At 38.0% G+C, this 23,620-nt stretch overlaps 2 protein-coding genes and 1 long non-coding RNA gene across 9 annotated transcripts in view; 1 reads left to right on the forward strand and 2 right to left on the reverse strand.

The window, feature by feature from the left end:
- Window positions 1-406: 406 nt before the first annotated feature.
- On the reverse strand, window positions 407-9,063 carry LTV1 (LTV1 ribosome biogenesis factor). Its single transcript, XM_002198164.6, has 11 exons — window positions 8,778-9,063; window positions 7,951-8,082; window positions 7,253-7,441; window positions 6,127-6,214; window positions 5,108-5,228; window positions 4,191-4,440; window positions 3,391-3,518; window positions 2,827-2,966; window positions 2,566-2,618; window positions 1,659-1,859; window positions 407-1,084 (listed from the first exon to the last, which is right to left on the reverse strand). Exons 1-11 carry the CDS (start codon window positions 8,778-8,780, stop codon window positions 971-973), a joined length of 1,419 nt encoding a protein of 472 aa, XP_002198200.3. The 5' UTR covers window positions 8,781-9,063; the 3' UTR covers window positions 407-970.
- A 93-nt stretch (window positions 9,064-9,156) lies between these two features.
- On the forward strand, window positions 9,157-13,722 carry LOC115494354 (uncharacterized). Its single transcript, XR_003959348.4, has 3 exons — window positions 9,157-10,423; window positions 11,173-11,219; window positions 12,763-13,722. It is a non-coding gene; the product is annotated as an uncharacterized lncRNA (long non-coding RNA).
- A 3,608-nt stretch (window positions 13,723-17,330) lies between these two features.
- Window positions 17,331-23,620, reverse strand: part of PHACTR2 (phosphatase and actin regulator 2) — a 129,481-nt gene continuing 123,191 nt past the window's right edge. For 4 of the 7 annotated variants that reach the window (XM_030268082.4, XM_030268085.4, XM_030268081.4 and 1 more), the window contains 2 exons: window positions 22,409-22,485; window positions 18,761-18,918 (listed from right to left, as the gene is read on the reverse strand). In XM_030268082.4, coding sequence (XP_030123942.4) covers window positions 18,903-18,918; window positions 22,409-22,485 — 93 coding nt within the window. In that variant the 3' untranslated portion in view covers window positions 18,761-18,902. Of the gene's footprint in view, window positions 18,919-22,408; window positions 22,486-23,620 lie in introns of all 7 variants that reach the window. The other 3 variants (XM_012572560.5, XM_012572558.5, XR_003959347.4) reach the window with 2 other exon arrangements.

The raw sequence follows: 23,620 nt of genomic DNA on the forward strand, positions 1-23,620 counted from the left end.
TTCATTCATTTTAAGGACCAGTCACTATCAAAATAATTCATGTTCACAGTACAAACATTTAAGTTCACACCAAACCTACAGATTTTGGCCCTCAGCTCATCTTCAGGAAGTTTTTATAACAAAAGTAGTTGGCATTAAGTTTGTATTCCAATTAAACCAAGTTTAACACAAGACCTGAGGAAGAGTACTCCAGAAACACCAAGACAGTAACTTTCTGTAACACACACTTTTTGTCCAAGTATCTGCTGTTTCTCTGCCATCCTACTCAGACTGAGTACTTCCAGCAAAGCCAATTCCAATGGCAACATTAAGGGTCACTGACTACTGTAACTGCAACACTCCTTGTGACAGATTTTATGGGAATGTAAAACTCAGGTTAGATAACAGCAATGTCTGGCTGCAGAACAGCTTTTCAGACACCTTTATTTTCAAAAGGTTCCCATGATAGTACCAAAACAATAAACAATCTACCCATAAAAAAGAATCAAGAAGGAGTGGGTGTAAACTTCTTGACTTACAAAACTGTATTATAGCAAGGAACTATATTCAACCATCAGTATAAGAAAGAAAAGACATAAATGAAAAGACAGTTTTGTAAACTGAAATAATTTAATAGAAGAATCTAATCAGATCAAATCTGTAGGATTTTGCTGATTTGTTAAATACATTCAACAAATATATATAACTGTTCAGTGACAACTTGTAAGAAAAATATTTGTAATTTTAATACATTTCTACTGTAATGAAACTTTGCAGCAATTGCCATGTCACTCATGACAGAATAGGTATCACCAATACATTATTTTATAAAGAATTTCACTTCAGGAAAAATGACAAGTTGCTGGGTCTTGCTACAGTGAGATTTGAACAACCCCCTTTGAGCAGGACTGGCAAAGGTGTGAGTTAGCAGTTCCCTTCTCAACACCAATGAAAAATAAGGGATATTTCCACAGTAAGTTTCTCAGTTTCATCAGGACAGCTTCAGACCTTGCACATTTTGTTTCAGATTGAGCAACTCTTTCTCTTGTCTTGTTTTCTCCTGTTTGAAGATCAGCTTGTTGGCTTTCTTCTCCATTCTGCGTTCCTGTATACAGAAATGAGAAATTTACAAAATAGGAATTAACATGCAAAATCAAACCATTCCAATAAAGTCTTCTAGATCATGAAAATAAGAGCAATCTAGACAATAATATTATTTATGGCACTAATTATTAGTAGTTAAATCAATACATGTACCACCAGGATAAACATCTTTAGTTTGCCAAAGCTTCTAACATGCTGGCAATTTCTGTTCCTAAATAAAACAGATAGGATTTCAGTGTGGCCAATTAAGATTTTCCACATTTCTTTCAGATAGGATGTTTCAGATTACACAAAGTGAAAAGTAACTATTTCCTTAGCTACTCTAGATTGTAAGGAAATCTGATGTTCCTTCAGTAACAGTACCAAAGTTTTGATACTGGAAATCAGTAAGACAAAAATGTGATGTTAACTTTCTTTCCAGTAGTTAGTTTTTTTTTTTAAGAAGCAATAATTAGTCCTTTGAGACCAGCAAGTTTTTCCCATTACCTTCAGACATGACAAGTGAGTTTTAAACCAAGTTTGTAAGAGAGAATTCAGGTAACATGTTGCAAGGTTTCATTTGCAGTCAGGCGTACCTTTCGCTCCTCTCTTATTGCCTGTTTTCTGGCTTTGCGATCCTCTTTGCTCTCAGATTTGGAACGAGGCTGTGTTGATACTTTTGGCAGGTCACTGCCATTTATCATTTGCATGCGTTCCACCTGCTTAGCAGTGAGACCCTTCTGAGGCAGGATGTGTAGGGGAATTCCAGTCTTCTGAGAAATTTTTATTGGTTTGGGCTAAAATAGAGTGCATACAAATTAGTGGCCCCTAGTTTTCTCTCCAAGAAGAGCACATGGCACTGCCTTATTAGCATAAAAATTTCAGATCCGGATTTAACAGTAATAAATGTTAAGTCTCCTCATGCTATTTAACTCCCCCACAAACCCACACATTAATCTCAAAGTATGAAATCAAAACATCTGTGACAAAATCTGACCTTCCAGAACAAGAAAAACATTTTTCCCTTCTATTTAAATATTACTGAAAAAATAAAGAACTGAAGTAGTCACCTAATATTCCTTTATAAGCTTGCAAGAAAAAGGTTTAATTTCAAATTTGGGGATATCAAGCTGTGCTCTAATGATGGACAACCTATGGAAGACCAAAAAACTAGAATAAATTGTTCCAGACCATAGGAAAATAAACCTGAGCAAATACGTGGCTGTGAGACACAGATTACAGAAAGGTGTCTCACAGATAACAACAAAGGAAATTCCTTGCTCTGTTTCTGCCTAGCTATCATAGAAACTTTGAACTGACTGTTTTCCTTCTAATAAGAAAAAATATATCCAAACATTTCTTTAGTGAAGAAATAATACCAGAGCCTTCCCCAACCCTCATTTCTGCTCCCTGTCTTTTAAAATAGATACCCATTGATAAAACAAACACATTTATCTCAAGTTTTCACAGTGTTATTCATTGGAGTAAGTTTAATAATTTTACCTTTGATGGCTCCTTAATAAGTGTGGGGTGATTGTATAAGTTTGAATAGGTACCTAAGTCACACAAAGAAAAAAGAAAGTAGTCAAGAAAGGCTTGCAAATCGAAATTATGAATTGTACTGCTATCTAGGTTTTGGAAGTGCCTCCTGTTGTGCTCAGAGAATAAACCATTTTACCTGAAGCACTACCAGGAAAGTTCTGAAATCACCTATCATTTACTTTGAAATCCTACAAACAAATAAACAAACTCCAAAATACTCACTCAAAATGGATTCACAATCCCACTTTTCTTTTGGCTCCTCAATAACTACAGTTACTATTTCTTCCTTTTCCTCCTCACTTTCTTCATTTGCAATAGAGTCCAAGTCTTCATCAGGTTCAAGAGCATCCAATTTCACACAACTTTTTCAAAGTTCAGCAAACAAAAAAAATACGTTTTATCTCTTATTGAAAATGTAAAATCATGTAAGCCTAGACTCCCTTAAGTCAAGCCCAATAAAGCTATTTCCAATTAAATTTGCAGCAAAAATGAAGTTTCCTTAAGTAAGCCTCCTCAAAATAAACTAAAAACATTAGAACAAAGACACAGTCAACAATAGAAGTATTTCTGCTTTTCAAGAGGATGAATGATGCTGCTTACATTAAGTTCAACATGATTTCTCCACTTAATTTTATCATGCAAATGGATAATACTCGTATGCAGCTGCTTTTATTGTGGGATGCAATCTTTTGAGCACATGAACTTGAAATAACACACCCAAAACTTCCATACAAACAGAGGATTACCAAACTACTTATGTGAAGCAGTACTTCTGGGAATACATACTTCTTTGCTTTCTCTTTGTAGTAATCATCCAGGACTTCCTGCAGCCGAGCATTGTCTGTGTTAATGTAGCCTTCTAACTCCACATTATCTAAGGCTCCAATCTCATCTTCATCAAATTGTTCATAAAACTAAAATAAAGAAGTGGATATCTGTAATTAGACCACATTTGTCACACAACTTCTTGATAGCTTAAAGAAGAGCCACACATTTCTTTTTATATGCCTCTTTTTCCTCTCCCCTCTCAATTTGCTGAACAACTGCCAAACACATCTGCAGTAGGATTTCCTCCTTACTGTCAATACTCTTTCTGCATGGGACTCACAGTTATCTTACAATAATATATAAACCAGCTTCTAGAAAACGTTTTTTATTCTGAGGCATTATTTCAATCTATGCCTTAAGAAGCCTGTCACTGCTCAGAACAAAAGTTACACTCTATTTCTATGCTCTGTTCATGAATGTATACTTCACCAGGGACCTGTAAATGGCTTGTTGTGCTGAACTCAGCCTCTCAGACAAAAGTGTAACACTAATTATGAATGCTCATACAGTCACTGGAGTAATTTTGGTTATCTCCATCAGTGCTAGGCCTTGCAATAGCAATTAACACTACAGCCTAGGTGATACAGTAATGTATAACACCTAAATGTATCCAGTATTAAATGCAGAATACATGCAAAGTATTGACTGCTAGAAGCAGTAAAATCTGCACAGGTATACAGGACACTGCCTGATGAAATTAATCAATAGACAAGGAAGCATTTAATACCATTCACAGTTACACTCTGGAGCAGCCTCACCTTCTCAAATCTGTCATCCAACAGGGTCAACTGCTCATTCCGTCTTATTACTGAAGATGTCATAGAATATTCTGTGAAACGACTCCTGGTTTCTTCTTGCATAAAAAGGAATTCTTTTGCCTGTCCATTAACCTCACCATCTGACAAAGGACCTTCTGAATCATAGTCTTTATCAGTACTGCAGCTATCCTTTTCATCACTATCATCTTCCATATCTTCCCATTCATCTTCATCCCCAGCATCTGGTCCCCTGAACAGAAGCACAAAACAGGTTTAGAATAATACAAGGACCTTTACATATCTCTGACCTGTGCTGGGTTATCTGAAACAATGTGGTAATAACAGATTTAAATATTGAGTGAGACACTTGTCTGAGAGCTGAAAACATTGCTAGCTGGATCATGCATCTGTGTACTGAGACTGAAGTTTATTTTTATATTCAGCTGTACATGTCAAAGCAGAAAAATATCAGCTGCACTCTTGACTATTAAAACAAGCAAAATGTCATACTGTTCATGAAATTATGAGAATGATACCAAAACCTAAGTAGATAAAATGCGGTGGCATATCACATGAAGCATTTGTAAACGTTTCAGAAACACCCATTAGCCTTCATCAATACTATTACTGATGTATTTTACATGTAATAGATGACAACATTTTAAACAGTTCAGGAACACTATTATTCCAAACATAGCATATAATCCATGACCTCAAAGTAACAACTGAAACCCATCTCTTGAATAATATAAGAAACTTCATTTCTTATCCGAGTAACACAAGGTAATATTTTTTCAACACACCAAGAGATTTAATTTGAAATCTGAAACCACTGTGGCTTCCCATACCACCACATGCAATATCAAATAGCATCTCTCCTATTTACATAACAAATATTTCAACAAAGGTCTATCTACCGCTTCTGTGGTTTATTTGCTTGTAGAACAAAATCATCTTCCAGGATATTTTCTGGATTGTCGAAGTCAAAATCATCATCAAGAGCTGCAACAATATCTGGGTCAAAATCTAGCCGTGGTCCTAGAAAGTTGAAAAAACAAACCATAAATATTTACATTTCTCTGACAATATCAAGCTACTTTCCTGGATAAAAAACAATCCAGCTGGACTGTTAATTTGCAGTAAGGAAAGCTGAGACCAAAGAATCAAAAAATCCCTCAAGAAAATTTGTAGATCTGATAGAAGCCAGGGCATGTCACCAATCTATTTGCCAATTTTTATCACTCAGAAAAAACATTTCCCAGAGGTCTTAAGCTTCCATAAATGCATTTTAATATAAAATATTATAAAGAAAAAATATCCAGGTTAAAGCATCACATGATCAATGGCCAGCATTAGCTCCAACCCTAAAATTCCCTACATTACAAAAGGTTAAAAAGTGTTTCTTTGCTGCAATTAGCAGAATTGTCATTAGTATCCGTCAGGACAGAGACAACTGCTGTAGTTCCTTACTGTTGTGAAATATGGAGATAGCTGTGGAGTCAATGTCCAGTGCAAACATGGATACATAACAAAAACCTACTCACAACCTGAAACACTCAAATAACACTAATGAAGAAATGTAAACATTACTTGGCATTTGAAAATAAATTGAGTGAAAATCCAGTCCCAGACTTGGATTCAAAGACACAGAATAATAAATTACTAGTATTATCTACAGTTCCCCCTGTTATTAGTTTGTATTTGCTATGCAATAGTAAGAGCTCATGGATTCACCCTCTTCAAGCAAACCTAAAGAACTCTTGTTAGTTCATCACAGAAATAAGTCTCAAATTGAAACATGGGCCTCTCACAGATCATTCCTTATGTCTGTTACTGAGCCTGTTCTAAGCCAAAAAAAACATGACATCACAATAGAAGCCTTAATTACCATCTAATTTCTAGATGGCAACTCACATCACAGAAAGGTGAAAAATACCTGAAACAGGAGCAGCTTTATTTAACAAGCCCACATCCTCTTCAAACTCTGTGGCAAATACTGAGGAAGGCAACTTAATGGATGGAGCCTTAAAAAAAGAAACAGAAAAACATGTATTTGTTCTCAGTTTCTTATTTGAGCTCACATTAACAAAATCATGCAGACGCTCCCGTGACTGAGAGAAACTCTGTGAGCACTACTTAAATGTTACAACAAGTGCTATGTTATCCATGGCAAAATTTCAGAGTTACACAATGATAGCTACGTAAAGTGCTGGCAGCATCAATTCTCATAGCAATATTCTCCAGTAGAGAAACAGTATTTTTTTACATCTCTAAAGCTTTTTAGAAAATGGTTGTACAGTAGGCACACTGAAATTTTGAAAGTTTTTTTGGTTTGTTTTGGAGAACACTAACACATATTTGAATTCACCCCCTGACTGAAAGGCTTGTTAAAAGCTTCACAACAAGCACATCCAACCTAACTTTAAACCTTATTTAGTATCACCAAGCTGTATCTGAAAGGTACTTCTGACCAAGGCTATTAGTTTTGACTAAAATTACAGTATTTGGTTAAATCAAACACCCTCAGCTATAAGTGACTGGCAATGGCATGCTTCATTGTTTCAAAGCATTTACTGCTTTTCCACTCCAATATGATCCAGCATCGTCAACTTCTACATGTTATGCCAGCAATTGAAAAGTTTGGTTTTATTCCATCTGGCTTCTATTACATTCCCCTTTAAAAACATGGTGTGCTGATAATCCAACCTGGTATATTCGTAACTCCCAGAGCATTCAAAAGTTCTAAAAAACCTTAAACATAAATACCCACCCCAGAAAAACACATGACTTGCTCAAACAAACACCTTTGCAAGCCATCTCTGTAGAAAAAAGTTTCTCATGGGTATCTGAAGTGTTTCAACAGTGTGCTAGCAAAATAATGTTCATCAGTAAACTCTGGCTTGTCTGCTTCTGGGTTAACTTGTAGGAAAGGCAAGTTGGTTGTGGGTCAAAAGGATCCTTATATATAAATATAAATATACACACACACACACAATTAATGTGTCTAGAGAATGTTAATGCTCCAAAGAACAGTACTAGCTTTTAACAAAAGTACTACTCACTGAAATTCTCTGAATTTCATCCTCTATGTGCCCCTCACTTGTGATGACAATTCTGCTTTGCTGTCCACGCACAGATGGGACAAGCTCAGAGGGACCAGAGGCTTCTTTGAGGTGCTGCAAATAGTCATAGTCATCATCAAAGAAGACACCATACTTGCGCTGCTCTTCCCTTCTTTGCTCCTCATGCCCCTGGGAAGTGGGGAGAGAATAAAATAATCAAAATGAATACATTTAGTTACTCAAGTCCACTTAAAACTTACTAGCAAAAGGAAAAGCAACACATCAACGGAGAGTGTCTGACTGTTCAAGTCCTCTCTGCACTCCTTACCCTAATTCACAGCCGATTACAATGTTGTAATCAGCTGGTTCCACGTCTGGGTGCTGTCTGAGCAGAACCTTCCCATCAGCAACCATACCCAACAATGCCTATTTTATCACAGTGACTCAGGCAAATTTTGTTGTTGTTTTTTTAATACATTTACTACATTTAATATGTTTACTCTAATGCCAGTTAAGTCATCCTTCAACCATCAGGCAGTAACTCACAACTATGAAATTCCCTACAACAGCCATTTTTTTTTTAAATAAGCCAAACTAAAAACAGGCTATGTTTTTGAACTGTATAATCGCGTATCAACTTTCTTCCTCCATGGTGTTTCTTATTTGAATAAACCTCAGTATTAAGAGTGAGTATTTACTTTCTGTGTGGGCAGCAGAACTCTCTGGGGTGCAGTATCATCAGCAGCAAGAGGATCCCTCTGACTTCGGTGCACTAAGTGAAATGTTACTGCTTTCTTCTTCTCTATGAAGGGCTTTTTCTTCTTGTGAGGCTGCAAAAGGAAATTTCGTTAACTGTTAACAAAAAATTAAATATTAAATGCACCTGAAGAGAACATGTAGTGTGCTGCTATATTAATTTTAAGGCAATGCCTTATAAACACAGGCTTGGAGACAAAGCATAAGGAGACCAGCGGGAGCTCAACTCATCTCCCCACACGCACAACAGACATTTCAAATGTTTTAACAGCAAACGCAGCTTCTTCAGCTGGAAAATGGCAATACATCGAACAGTAAACATCTGATAACAGCACATACCGTTTAACATACAGCCCTAGAAAAGAATTCTGCAACACACTTCATCCAAGAAACACGGGAAACTGGAAAGGAAATTCATCTAGACGCATCTTGCTTCGTGAGAGTTCTTTAGGCGGCTGCTCCTAGAGCAGCAATTCAGCCTCAGACACGAGCACCGTGCGCAGCACACTATCCAGGCACAGCTCTAACATCGAAATACACATGCGGCCTGCGGCCTGGACCAACAACCCCCCCCCAAGTATTCTCAACTGGCTGAAAGCCTTTCCTACGACTTACGAGTTACCACATCCGACACAGAAAAACACTTCTAGCAAGGCTTTACCTACCTCACAAACGGCGTTACAGCCCATATGGGATACATGGGGGCGACCCTATTGCTCTAACCTGCCTTCCCCCCTGGCAATCCCGAGTCCCAACACGGCACACTCACCATGGCGCTGTCCCCCGGCCGCTCCCGCCGTCCCCAACCCCGCTCGCTCCCACGCGGGCCGGGCCTCAGCGCCCCACGGCTGCGCCCTCCATCTTGGCATACACCAGTGACCAGCGGGGGGAAGGGGATAAGCGGCCAGTCCGGCCAGGTTTGGCAGCTTTTGTTTCCCAGTTAAAAAAACCCAAACAATAAGTATTTTCCCAGACGGAAATAATATTTTGATAAAAGAGAGGCTCAGTGGACCTAAGCAGGATGCTCGTCAGAGACATATTTTCTCAGTTCTCCCCTCAAAATAGTTGGGAATGGTTCGGGCCGGCAGCGTCCCCAATGGCAGCGCGCGGCGCAGGCGGCCAAGGAGCAGCGCGCGTGCGCAGCAGCCGGGCCCGGGCCGGCGCTCGGTGAGGGGCTGTGGGCGCTGAGCCTGGAGAACTGGGAGTGAATAACACGGGTTGCCATTAACAGTGTTTGGCCTGTTAATAACTCACAAATATTTGAGTTCTTATTTCTGACGAGGAATGGCTGGGGGAACTGGGTCTGGTCAGAGGAGAGAGACTAAGGGGGAGACCTCATCAATGTCCATGGGTATCTGAAGGAGGGTGTCAGAGTTTGGTCCAGGCTCTGCTTGTTGGTGCCAGGCAATAGGACAAGAGGCAACAGACAGAAACTGGTGCACGGGAAGTTCCGCCTGAGTAGAAGGACGAATCTCTACCATGCAGGTGATCACACAGTGGAATAGGTTGCCCAGAGAGGCTGTGGAGTCTCCCTCACTGGAAATACTCGAGAACCGTCTGGACACAATCGAGTGCCATGTGCCTTAGGATAGCCCTGCGTGAGCAGGGAGGTTGGACCAGATGTTCCACTATGGTCCTTTCCAACCTGAACCATTCTGCAGTATGACTTTAGCTGTATAAATTTTACCTACACCATGTAGCAAGGCTGTGCACACACACACGTACTCACGTACAGGCTCCTTGCTAAGAAAAAGAGAAGTGTGCTTGGTATTTTAAAATCTGCTTTGTGACTTTTCAAAAGAAAGTGTAAAACACAGAGGGGAGGGTTTTTTCCCCATGTATTTACAGGCAAATAGTAACAGCTAAGAAGAGGTTTTTACTGAAAATTCAGAAAAGTTATCCACATTATGTGTGTATGGATGCAGCTAAATACAGATACATGCATGTACCTTAAAGTATTAGCTTTAGTCATATTTGGGTGGATTTCATTGGTTTTCAGTAGGTGTCACTAAAGCTCCAAAATAATCCAGATTTTCATTCTTCTGGCCGTTTTCTGAAGTTTTGAATCTACCAAGTTTCATCACACCACTCTTGCAGAAGTGCACAATCTAATCTGATCCACTCAATCCGGAGTATTCGGATGTACCCGGAGGATTCAGATTATCTCTGCATATATCTGTGCAAAGGCTGGACTTTCCTCTTCCTTGTGAGAAGTGCCCGGTGAGTGTCTCGTTGCTGTCAGCCGTGTGCGGGTGTGGTGCGCACCCTGCGGCAGGAGGAGAGCAGCAATGACCCCTCCTGGACCGCAGCCTGCAAATGGATTTTTCGTCTGCACCCAGCAGCAACAACTCCCTGCAGTATGTCTGTACTGCCAACCCAGCGACAGCTGGAATGGCAGAGCTGGATTTTCACAAGGTAATTAAGAACAGACTCAGTCAGCTGTTGAAAACACAGTACTTAGCATTTATTTGTGGGGTAATGATGTAGGATAGATTACTCTTTATTGCTTCCAAGTTCCTGACATGCCTCTCTGGTATCCACAGAAGTGCATAGACTTGCTGACAGGATTACACTTCACAATCCTCTAAACCTGGCACCTCCATATCTGGTGGTGGCAATACTGTCATTCCACACACCCCAAATCTGGTCTAGGAGCATTGTTTCAGTTTGGATGTGGGAAAAAAATTAACTTTTGCTCTCAGCTCTGCTGTTAGTCAGCTGTTTCCTAAGTGTAAGATAAGTTTACCTGTTAAGCCTCAGTGTTTTCTGCCTTTCTTTAGTTTATATTCTTTCCCTGAATTTCCTGGTTAGATTCTTAAGTACTTAGAGGGAAGGGTATGTATGATATGTTCACACAGAGATTAAAACAGGTTCCTTCCCATATCACAGAAGATTGCTCATTTATACTAACAGTAATACATCTGTATACTACATCTGGGGATGAGTTTGAATTGTGGATTAGCAGCAATCGGCACCACATTACCTCTTTTGTTGATACCTGAAGGTGTCTCATCTCTTGATTTATATAAAAATTCAATATTTAGTATTGCATATATGTGAAGTTTGTATGAGAGAGTGTCTCAGAGACTGCTTAGGCTTCTCGTTTCATCTGAGCCTTACAAGGCCATCCATCTCACTGCATTCTCTCACTGGGTTCTTTGCAGAGACTACAAACAGAACTCAGCAAAGAGCATCTACAGAGACTGAGGGGGTAAGTACTCAGGTCACTGACCACTTCTTTTATGCTTGCAGAAGAAAAATGGTCAGTGTAGAGTCTCACTGTCAAGGCAGCCACTTAAAAGATAATATGCTGGAAGCACATCCTTAACATAATCATCAACTTGCCTTCTGTGTGAGGAAATTTATACTAACTTTTTCTCTTAGTTCTTGCAAAGAATAAATTATTTCAAAGTAATTAAAACCAAAAGTTATTGTCAGTCACTTTGAGAGTTAAAAGATTGGCAGATGCACTGCTGACCAGGCTGAACCCTCAGCTGTGCAGATCAGTTTTGTTCCTGTGCAGAGAGTGTATTTCCACTGTAAATCTGCTGTCAATGAAACTGGTAAGAAACACTTCTTGCTGATAAAAAAAAGGGGAAACTGGGAGCATAGATTAAGTCTCCAAACCATTGAGCTACAACCCTAACTTTGTTTTTTTAAACCAAGTGTCACCTCTTTGAACACACCTCTCCATGAATACACCACACACATGGAATTTACCAGATGTGTTTGAAGGATTGCCAGAATTCAAAGGAAGGTTTCAGCTACCTTTTTTCATTTCCATGAGGAGGGAGCTTAATTTGGCCTCTGGAGGCTCTCTGAATTTAACTCTACTATGTGTGCCTATGTACATGCTAGAGATTCAAGAAGAAAATACTTTCAGTAAAGATTTTCTGAACAATTTTAAAGAGGTGATTTTTAAATTTTTCTATTTATAAATATTCATTCATATATATCTATAATTCAAAGAGCTAAACAATTGTCTGAGGCACTTGGAACCGTGCCCAGCAGAGTTTCCTACAGTACTGTACAACTAGGCAGCACACTTGCAGTTTCCTTGTTTAATACAAACGCCATAAGACAAGCATAACATATGTGCTGTATATACCCCCAATACATTCTTTATGTTTTTCAGGTGATGATACTGGAATATATTTGTGTGTGTGTGTGTGTATACACACACACACATTACATTATAGATTAAACCTCAAGAAGCAGCTGTCATTAATTTGTAACAGTTACTTGCATTCACAGAGATTACACACCTCTGTAAAACACAGTATCAGATCTGCCACTTCTTTAGAGTCACCCTATTTAATCACACTGAACCAAATAGATGCATTCATTTTATAATTGTTACATAAAATCTGCTCTGCATAAGCTGAAAAGTTGTCGGTATTGATTCTCCATAGCCTTCCATCTTTTGAAAGTAATGAAACATGTGGAAAGTACATTTTAAAGGGACAGCAATTCTAAACTGATAATGTTTCAGATACATTTTTTGCAGTTACCAGTAACTATTTAGCATGACAGCCAATGGGGATCAAGGCTTGAGTTTTATTTGCCTTACTTGACTTGAAAATGGGAACATTTAATGAAATCAAAGGAAGTTACTTAAAGAATAATTTTTCATTATTTTTCATCAAATTTCTAGAAAAAATAAAGTCTAAGAACTGGCCCAGTGTGTATGAATAGGTGACACTCTGGATGTAAAAGTTTTATTCCAATGAATTAATTTAAAAATTCCATTTCAGGTGATTGTGGCTGCCTTAGAGTCTATTCAGCAAGTAAGAATCTTCTGGCTGTACTGGACCCTTGGAAGACCCTTGGAGTTGCAGCTCAGCAACCCACACTGGTGTGGGTGTGTGATGGAGCCCTCCTTACTGGAGTCATCGCTCCGCAGTGGCCGTGCGGACTTGCTTGGAAGGAGTGCAATGATTCCTACTGCTGAACCTGTCCTGGGCATGTGCTGCAGCTCTGCCAGAGAAATAGAGGTTTGTGATCTCCCAGTGTTTAAGGTGCAGCTGGGTCCAAAGCACGGCACAAACGTGGCCATGATTTACTGTTTGAGCTATTGTGCCCCAGAATGCCAGGAAGGGACACAAACTTACCAGCTTTGTCAGCTCCTGTGTCCACAACGGTGTCTGGGCTCTGCAGTGTTCTTGTGCCTCTCCCAGATTTGCAGTTTGGCTGTAAATGTTATTCTGGGTTTTTTTTCAAGGAAACCCTCTCTTCCCCCCAAAACTTAAGAGCTATTTAAACAGTTGCAGGCAATTAAGCATGTGCCATCCTCACACCCTTCCCCCACTGCTGATACAGTTGAATGCTCATTCAAACAAGCCAATGATATTTTTGTTTCATACCAGCTAAAATAATAATAATCCAAAACACAGTATTTCTTTAATTCCAAAATTTATACAAGTTTTCAAATCAATATACCACCACACAAAGTAGGGAAAGGAAGAGAAGATATGTTTAGCAACATTTTAACATTTTACTGTATCATAATGTTCAAATATTGTTAAATTTGACATAGTATTGCAAAAAATTTTTTAATATAAAGAATTTATGTTTGAACAAGAAGATACAGATAATGCCATTGCTTTCTTTGTTTTTATCCAATGCAATATGTAGCTTCTACAAAATATTGGTGAAATGCTGTATCTAGTTCATATGAGCTTTATTTCCATTAAAATCTTGAAATGAAATGGGAACATGAAGTGAAACAAGTAATTATGAAAGTTCATAAATAGAAACCTGTTTGAACATTACAGCAAATATATGTTAATTTCACTCAATTTCTCCCTTTCTCTCTATAGATACAGTTTCATAAGTTTTGGTGGGGCTTTTTGTTCCGATTTCTGTTACAAAAGAAGTTTCAACCTATTCTGGAGACTTTTTTTTTTTAATTTGACCTTCAAAATATTTTTGTATCAACCTTATAAAATCTTTCAGAATATATTTTTTTCTTTTCATCATAATCTATGTCCCATCAGTGAATATTGCAGTGACCTTGGTATAATAAGAATACAGATAGCAACAATAATGGAACTAAATGTGGACGATCCTAAAGGCAGGAGGCAAGTTTACTCATATCTGTTTTTTCACCCTGAGTATATTTTCAGTTTAGTTTACAACAATGGCACAGGTCTTAACTTCTGAAGATCATTAAAACCAGAGGACGTGAATGTGTTAAACACACGGTTCATGTGCACCTGACAGTCTCATGCAAATGTAGGCTTTTAGCTTGGTTTATCATTAAAGCATTAACAGACATTAAGACAGGGGCCAATATTCTGGTCTCTGCTTGGGATGTCAGCAGTGCTCAGACAGGGCTGTGCTGCCAGATACCCAGGTGACAGTGTGGCTCTTCGTACCCTGACTCCAAGCCCTCCCAGCTGCAGAGAGGGAGTTTTGTTTGATTCCCATGCTGCCAGACTGTGTTTTCAGTCTGTTGCTGGCTGGATCTTCTTGTGCTTTATGATGATACAAAATCGGGACTCAGACTGTGTTTATAGTCAAGTTAAGTAGCTGTTAATTTGAAACAAATTCTCTCATGTAGCTGTTGTATTATTAATACAGGTCTGAGTTTGAAGGATCTCTGCAGGAAACCAACCACTCATTTCACCTGGAAGGAGAGGTCTAATGTCTATAATATCAGGGATACTTCTTCATTTCACAGCTTTTATTTGGATTTCAAGTTAAAAATGGGTGCTTATGTGATGTGGTTTTTCCATGCCAGCACTGAGGTTGTGGTGCTTCTCCAAGAAGTGCTCAGGTTGGCCCAAGCAGATGGTGGGGCTGTCCTGCCCCACACCACATCAGAGGTTGGTGAAGTTCACCACAGCAAGGGACATCCACAACTGTAGGTAAATGATAAACCCAACAAATAAATGCAGTCTTGTAGAACAACAAATAGCCATGAATACTTACAACGATTTTGAAGAGATGTTGCTTCTGGTCCTAACATGTTTCAAATCACCAGCTGAAATTGTATTATCTTAAATAATCATTAGCATTTAATTTTTTTGTACTTGTTGAGTCAACATATATTGCACAATTCAAAAAAATCCAGATAGACTGTATCTGAGTTATAAAGACTAATATGTATTACCTGAAAGAAGAGAGAGACGAGACACTCTAGAACCATTTCAAATTTTTATGTGAAGAAGAAAATAGTGTTTGATTAAGTATCCATTCTTTTTCACCCACAGCAACATGCTGTGTTCTGTGATTATACTGATAAATATTATATGTGAAATCATTTCAGAAACCACTACTTCAAGCTGCTCATTTTCTCTTTCTGTGGATGGTGGAACACAGGTATCGTGTATGTAAGGTTTGTCATATATGATGGATGACATTTAAGTGATTTGTCCAACTTGATAAAAATTATCGTCCTGATTCCTCTTAGCCAACTGGCCTGTACTATACTTTGCATGAAAAGTGCCATTTTCTCTTTGCATGTTTAACATATTTTTCTTTTTAACTCTACAATTTTTAACTCATAAATTTAATTTCTCAGGACTTACCCTGATTTTTCTCTTTAGAAGGTAGGCAGCGCCATAACAGGTATATGGTGTAATATTTCCAATGGGTTGTTGATGCAACTGGAAAACATTTGAAATTATCAGTACAGAGGACTAGGAGAGGCAGCAGAAATTGACTTCAGGCTTCTTAAAGCAAACTTGCTTCGCTGCACATGGTGACATACTAAATTCTCATTATTTTTTATTGCATGGACAACACTTTACAGCTGGTTTTTTTTTTCTGCCAGGTGATATTTAGAATACAAAAATAGTATATTCAATTCTATGTCTCTGTGTGGATACAATACACTATGGATAGTTTGGAGTTCTGCTAGCTCTTATAATAATCTTACGTAGTATACTACATAAGTTCCCATAAGCTCTAGTTCTGCTACCTCTTATAATAATCTTACGTAGTATACTACGTAAGTTCCCATAAAGGTAGCTCTTTTTGCCCAGTTACATAAATGTGCTTAATTAGTTTGCTGAACTGTGGGCCACACAATGCATCTGATTATTATCAAAATAGTAAGAAATTAAAAATTAACTCAGCATCTCTACCAAGGCTAGAGTCATGCAACTAGAAATGGCTTGGAGGCAATACTTTGAAAAAACCCCTCCAACCCCGGAAGGAAGATAGGGAAAGCCTAAGTGATAACTCATCTACATAACTTTAGCTTGAAGAAGTCTGAGCCAGAAGTTGTATTCTCATCTTTGTGTTCTTGCTCTTAAAACAGTAAGACTGGCACATGACTTTCCATCCATGATCCAGGCCTAGTATAGAGAAGTCTTCTTGCAAAGTCAATTTTTTCACTTCATCCTAAGAGTTTAACAAATTTTAGTTTGCTTGTATAACCATAACTTGGCATGGTGGTGGAGCTGCTGTCTTATATAAAATATTTATAGTCTGACCTTACCTTTGTCCGAGTTATTCTGCCTATGCAACAGCTGTCTTTCTGTCTTCAGCATCTTGGCTGCTTTCAAATGTTTCAATGTGATTAATGCAACACTGAGATCTATTTAATTGCTCCACTAATTTCCTTTGATGTGAAATACTGTGTTTTATATTTCAAAGCCAACATAGTAGACCTTTGTATGATTTTGGACACCCATTCCTAAATTTGGCAACATCAGCAAAAAGAAATTTAAGTGGAACTATTCTAGTGTAACTTTAAGTTTACTCTTCAAATTCTAAAAATAAAAATTAGCATTCTACCAGAATTGCTGACAAACCTAATGCCCTCCTAATTCCTGTATGATTTAGTGCCAAGAAGACATTTTCACTGCTTCCTTGATGTCAAAGTGGTATTTCTATATTTATAAAATGATGGACTTTCCAGAAGCTTATTTTCTGCAAATGGAATCCTAATGGCTCTTATTGATTCCATTAAAAAAGGAAGGTGCTGCTTCCTTTTCTTTGCTACAAGCATGTAGATTACTTTTTTTATTTGGTTATTGATATTTTGTGGCTTGTGCATCACTAGATTTTCACAAAAATGTAATGGATCCTAACAGTCATTTAAATCTTACCTTTTTTAAACAAGGTTTCCCAATGTCTTTAAAAATAACAGAGTGACAGAGAGTGACTGTTGGAAAGCACTCTTCTGCTACTAGAAGCACTCTTCATTAAAATAATCCACCTAATTTATGCAAACCTGGTCTTGTTGTAAATAGCTCTAAAGAGGGATATCTAATTTTAGCCACCAAATTGCCTTCCTGCCTTTAGGCTGACATCTCTAACAACAACCTTTAATTTTATAAACTAAACACATTCCACAAGAATCTATCACAGGTTCTGAGGTAAAAATCACATCTACACAGACCTTTTATTGCCGGAAAAAGAAATACTTACACTTCATAATTAAAAACTGAACAGGACACATAAAAGACAAAAAATAAATTGTACTATGTACACACATTAGAAAGGATAAATAGCAAATATATTGTAATACTGCATTAAATGTATGCATATGTGAATTCCAGAGCCTCCTCCCCCAATGTTGTGTACACTAATTCAAAGGATAAATAAGTGCTAATATAGGACAGAGAATTTCTTAGTGTAAACAATGCCACAGGCTTTTTAATAGGCCTTTGGGCCAACTTAGAAAAAAACATGTATTGCCTTTCACACTCCATACCACTTAATTTTAATAGTACTCTATTCACATGTAAAATTTCAAGATAGTATAAAAAATTAGGAATCTAAGAAGCATTCTTCACACTCAACAAAAACTGGAGATAATTAAAGGATTTTTCTTTCACTTTTAAAGGACCACTAGCTGAAGACATACTGATTAGTCTGGGAGTTCTTCCTCAAAGCAGTGCAAGAGTCCTTAAATGTAAAAAGTTACATTAGGAATCACCGCTCAGGCCTATTAATAAAGACTTCTGTGCCTAATTTCAATTCTGACTTTGGGTTCACACTAGCATGATGTCGAAGTTGTCACCACTGCCTGCCATGGATGACAAAGATAATGATCCCTCTGGTTTGAATGGCAAGTGACAGACAGCAAGGAGTGTTTCTAAACACAAAGCATTTCATTGCACTCATAGTGTCACATTATTTGTCCTTCAAATCCTGTTTATGTATCTTTGAAGATCCAGAGTATGTCAACATTAAAAAACCAAAAAATATATTACTTGTTCTGTATGAATGTTCCATGTGTTTTCCTGAAGCATGCGCACTGGAATTTAAAAAAAGACAGTTGAGTTATACTAATTTCTGGCAACTGTATTTACTGGCACCAAAGAAAATGATAGTTCTTCCTAAAGTACTGATGACACGAGGACTTATGGCTTGCTATCTTTTTAAGACAGGCTGCAGCCACTAAAAAACCTACATGCACAGTTGCTTACACTCTATTTCTTTTTTAAAATAATTATTTCCACTGGCCAAGTGCATTGTTGAGCAGTCCCATCCATTCCACTTATCTCTGTGGACTGACAAACAAAGGCTCTTTTCCCCCAGCTCTCAGTTCTTTTGCCACCCCCCCACACCGTCTTTGTTGCCCTCAGTCCCAACCCCATGAAGCCCAATGAGATCCTGGCATCAGGCTCTCCAGCGATTGTCTTCAGCACTTCCTGACTCGTGGAGCTCTTGACAAACAAGTCCACTGGCTTGTCCGTGTGGGCTGGCCACAGAACCGAGGTTTGTCTGGACATGAACAAACGCATCCTGTGGGTTCTCCTTCTAGACTAATCATTTGTCCAGTGACAACAACAAGGGCCACTTTCTTCATTAGCCTCAGGGTAAGCTGTAGCACACACTCATACTCTATCAAGTTACAGTGCAATTTCAGGTCTTCAGGATGCAATGATTTTCCCAAAGAAAATTGTTACTTGTAATATGGGATGTGGTCAAACAGTTATGGACGATGAAACCTGAAAAGATAAATTAAAATCTTATAATTATGTTATTTCAACTGACAGTGACACTGATCCTCATCCTGCTCTCATACTTGTTTCCTTTTGAGGGCCAATTATTCCTGATTTTCCTGATCTGTGTTTGTTTAGAGTCAGACTTGTTATTTCCTGCTGTCCATTTCTCTCTACTTAGAAAACCAAACAGATATTTGGTGTGGCTCAAGCACTCGGGTGTTGCTGTCTGTCTGTACCATTAACAAGCCAGTGTGGTCCCTGGCAGAGTTTTGCTTGGGTCAGCCAGTGCTTTCAGGTACTGCCTGGACATGGTTGGGGTTAGCAAAGGACAGTAGGCAGGCTGGGTATGGGGGGACATCACCCTGTTTTGAGGTGAGAGGAACAGGTTAACTGCATGGATTCAAGCTGTGCCAAGCTTGCTGGCCTCAGGGCCAGAGAAGAGTCTCCAGTCTGTTTGCCAATACAGATTTAGCACAATTGCATCTATTATTTGGAGATGCTGCCATTAAGTATTATCAGAAAAGCTTTATTAAACCATAAAAATCAAAATTCTGGGGTTTTAATGCTTGTGTGAAATGAGGCTAACAAAAATTTTCTATTTTCTTTTAAGTAAGCAGCAAATTTTATAGCATTTCAGATGCTTTCTTATTAGCAGCAGTGAACTGAGGTACATGAAGACCCAAATATACCTCACTTTTTTAGGCTTTTAGGGCATGTACATCACTCCACATTGCCTGTATGATGACTAGAGAAGTGGGTTGCTCCAAAAGGTGTCACCAACCCTTTCTATAATATTAGGAACCTACAGCAACTGAAATTCTAAATCATGTTAAATGTAATGCATCCAAGCAAAAGGGTAAGGAGGGCACCAGTATCATGTTTTCAGTGTATAGACATGTATCTCTGTTTAAATGGCTTTAAAAATGCATCTGTCCATGAAGTAGTAAAAGATGCAACAGCTTGATGCATCTACACAATAAGTTTACCTAAGTTTGTGTTTGATACATTTTCTCTTAATGGTCCCACACATTATCCCTGTAAGTTGATTCAATACAATAGAGGGATGCATTTCTCAAATGAAGGACGTGTGCACAAAGCCTGACATTCACGATTATACAGCTCATCTGCTAAAAGAGGGTACAGAGGATTGCTAAAAAGACACTGGGGTTTTGTATTTTGTGGAAAAACAATATACTGGACTATATATAGCATTTTCATTAGAAACACTTCATGAACACCTGCTAATATGCTCCTCCCAAACTTATATTGACTTCTCTATTTTTAGAAACTAATTTTCTTGGATTTTGTTATGAAATAACAGAAAGAATCAGTCTAAATTACTAGGACTAGAAAACCAGTCAATTGACAATCATTACAGTAAATTATGAACAATGACATCCATTGTTCTTTCTTTTCCAAGTTTGATATAAATTTTCAACATTTCGAATATATTGTAAGTACTGACTATAATATTAAATAATCTATATTTAATCTGCAATAATATAGAAAACCATATACTATAAACTATTTTTGTTTAGTAAGCAGTTTCCTTGTCTCAGTCTATCACAGACTAGCCTTTGCTAATCAGGTGCCAATGCAAGTGCCTTTTGGTTTGGATTATTTCAGCAATCCTGAAAATAATTAAAGTATGATAAGTTAATTCTCTGGCTAGAGACTTCTGTCTATGGTTTTCTTAAATCACTTTTGTTGTACCAATCCAATATTACATAGCAGAAAGAACATAATTTTTAATGAGATGTCCCAGAGAAAAGGGGATCTCTTTTTATTTTCAAAATTGCAATTGACTTAAAACATCTGCATATTACTATGCTCTTAATTAGCTTTTTCTAGTGTTACTCTTCTGACTTCTGTGTAGTAACTCCACAACATGACCAGTGAAACAAAATAGCATGGATAAGGAACAGAAAAAAACTGATTTCCCTCAGGTTGAAATTCTTTCAGCTCTCTATAGAATCATTGCCTGTGTTTATCACAGTTTGGCTGTGCCTATTTTTTACTCCATTTTCGAAGGCCCTCCTTGAAAAAAAAAAATTCACTTTTTTACTGGTTTGTTACTCCACAAGATTCCTGGTTCAGCTTTCAAGAATCCAGTTGTAATCAGCATCAAAGCTCATGAAAAAATATCCAATTCTTTTTGTATGAATCATGCCTGTCAGTACTTAGGCTTCAATATTGCAATGCAGTTCAAGAAGCACAACAATGTAAGCAAGTGGTTGGTTTCTGTACCTGCTATTTTTACTCTCTCCCTTGCGATGCTCTTTTTTTAGAAGTAGTATTTTTATATATTCTGAAAAAGATATATTATGTGCTACCTAAAGATAAAACACATCAAGCCAAATGAAAAAATACTTCTCCATGTTTGAAAAAGACATTTATTTTCTAGTGGTCAGAATGCAACACTCCATTAAAACCCTGCATCCTGGTTCATCTTCTGGCTTAGGCTTCCTGTCTGTGAAAATGGTTTGAATTTTTAAAAATTGATTTGTTTATGTTGTATCTACACAGAAGTGACTTTAAGTTATTATTTTTTAAAAGCTCCCATGTTTTGGTGAGAAAGAAATCACTGAAGTTCTGAAATCAAACAGTGAAGTAGCATATACATAAAACACCCATAATGAATTTTCTTTGTGACACATTCTTTAATTAGGCGATTCACACTCACTAGCTCAGATCCTAACTCTGGTTGAAACAGAAGGGACCCAGTCTTAGACAATTGTTTTGGTTTGACTTAATTTTCTGCAGAAGCAAAATGTACTATGTACACAATGTTGGCCAACCCTAACATCAAGTTCTGATTGCTGGTGGCAATTTTCAGCCTTTGTAGCTTCCAAGAAAAATGAACACATGCCATGGAGATTTCAGAAAGTGTGTCACTCCCCCTAGGAATAATTCTGCCAAATATGAAGGCCTGCTAAAATCTGTGGATACTTCAGTGCTCCTTAAAAAGAACAATGCTTCAGACAACATCTTGGTGTTATCCAAAGCAGAGAACAAAACAAATCCACATTAACACATTAGAAGTGGAAACAAGGGAATCTATCTTGTTCCCCAGAAACTGCTGCTTTTCTGAAGTTCAAAACATCATCTAATTTTCACTCAGGAAATGCATCTACACAAATGTATACTTTAATGAGCAAGGGAGTGCTGCCAGAGAAGGAAAACTCTTATTTCGTGAGCTTGAAGATTACTGATTTCATCTCTAAGAGCTGACAGGTTCTTGCGCAGGATTATTTTTTAGATTTCCCAAACAATTTTTTTCTACATAGTGACCCATCCATTGCAGTCACCTGCACTACTGTATCAGCTAGAGATGGCATCAGCAGTACTGGGAATTCCAACAGCATCAGTGGTGGGATTCAAGGGGACTCATGATAGGAATCCAAACAAATCATGACACAACTGCAGAGAACTTGCAGAAAAGCAGAGGGTTGCTGTCATACTCATTTCTCACACAAGAAGGGGATTCACCCACCTGGTAAATTGCCGACTTTCCTCATGTACTTCCATTTCTGTGCTTTTAAATTCATTCAGTTCTTTCCGTATTGCTGCCTAATAAACAATAATATATGCAACCATAAGAAATATGAATTTTCAGGAAAATAAAGAGTCTGAAAGAAACGTGGCCCTACTATTGCAGGTACTTTACAGTTCCCATTTTTATTTTCCCTTATTGTAATCCACAGCACTTACACATTTCTGATCATCAACAGGAATGACTTTTCAATTACAGCTGTTCAAAGTACTCATCCACTACAAAGAAACTAAAAGCATTCAGCACCGATAGTAAACCAAGAAACACCAAATCAACTGCAATGGGTGAACCAAGCCCACACTGAAACAGAGCACTCCTACTGACAAAAATGGGCAAGGGGTTGGATTGCCCTGACAAACACTTGCTGAGTAGGCAGACAGGAGGTGATTCTATCTCCAGGCACAGCCCTGAGGAGCTGGTGAGTCACTCTGCCAGCACAGGCACTATGTGCACAGCAGGGTCCTTATATTTCCCCTCTGGAGACAGGACTTCAGAAATGCAAGATGAACAGCTTTTTTTTTTTTTTTTTTTTTTTCCTTAAGTGGAATTAGTCACTAGGTTTGATTAGTTTTATGTAAAATGACATTAATTATTTGGGTCTTTCAGGCTTGGGTTTTCAGTTGGCATATACTAAAGAACAGCAGAAATTCAGTACAGTTTGTAAATGCCTTGTTGCTTATGTTAAGAGACTGATAGGCAATGTACTTCATCAAGTAATAAATACAGTTTCTGAAATATTCTAATATATACTATAAGGAGGTTTATTTCTATGCCACACACCTTCCTACCTTCACTGTTAAAGGAAATGACAGTTTATTCTTACTGATTCTTTTCTTTCACCACTTTAAATAAAGACAGTACCATTTCATTAATCCCTAAAGAAATGTCATCTAGTGTGCATACCTCTCAGTGCAGAGCAGACAAGCAGTGTGATAAAATTATAGCATCACCAGGCTGTAGTCTTATAAATGTGAAAATTCGTTTTAAGCAGGGGTGGTTGTGTTTAGCCACAACAGCATGCTTACATGAGGCTGCTGTAGAGCTAGTAAAGAGACAGTGATTTCTGAGCATGAACTCAGCAGCAAAGACAGCAGAGCTCCAGCTCTGTAATAAAGCTGCAGCAGAATTTTCTGCTCCTACTGGAATAAGAAG

Source organism: Taeniopygia guttata, chromosome 3, assembly GCF_048771995.1.
Source record: "Taeniopygia guttata chromosome 3, bTaeGut7.mat, whole genome shotgun sequence".
Lineage (NCBI taxonomy): Eukaryota > Metazoa > Chordata > Aves > Passeriformes > Estrildidae > Taeniopygia > Taeniopygia guttata.

What these genes read in the sequence shown, in the direction of transcription:
- LTV1 (XM_002198164.6), bottom strand. An exon ending in TTCTGCTGCCCACACAGAAA is followed by an intron (nt 7,442 to 7,950) that starts GTAAATACTCAC and finishes CCCACTTCCCAG; the next exon opens with GGGCATGAGGAGCAAAGAAG. An exon ending in TGGATGACAGATTTGAGAAG is followed by an intron (nt 3,519 to 4,190) that starts GTGAGGCTGCTC and finishes TCTTTATTTTAG; the next exon opens with TTTTATGAACAATTTGATGA.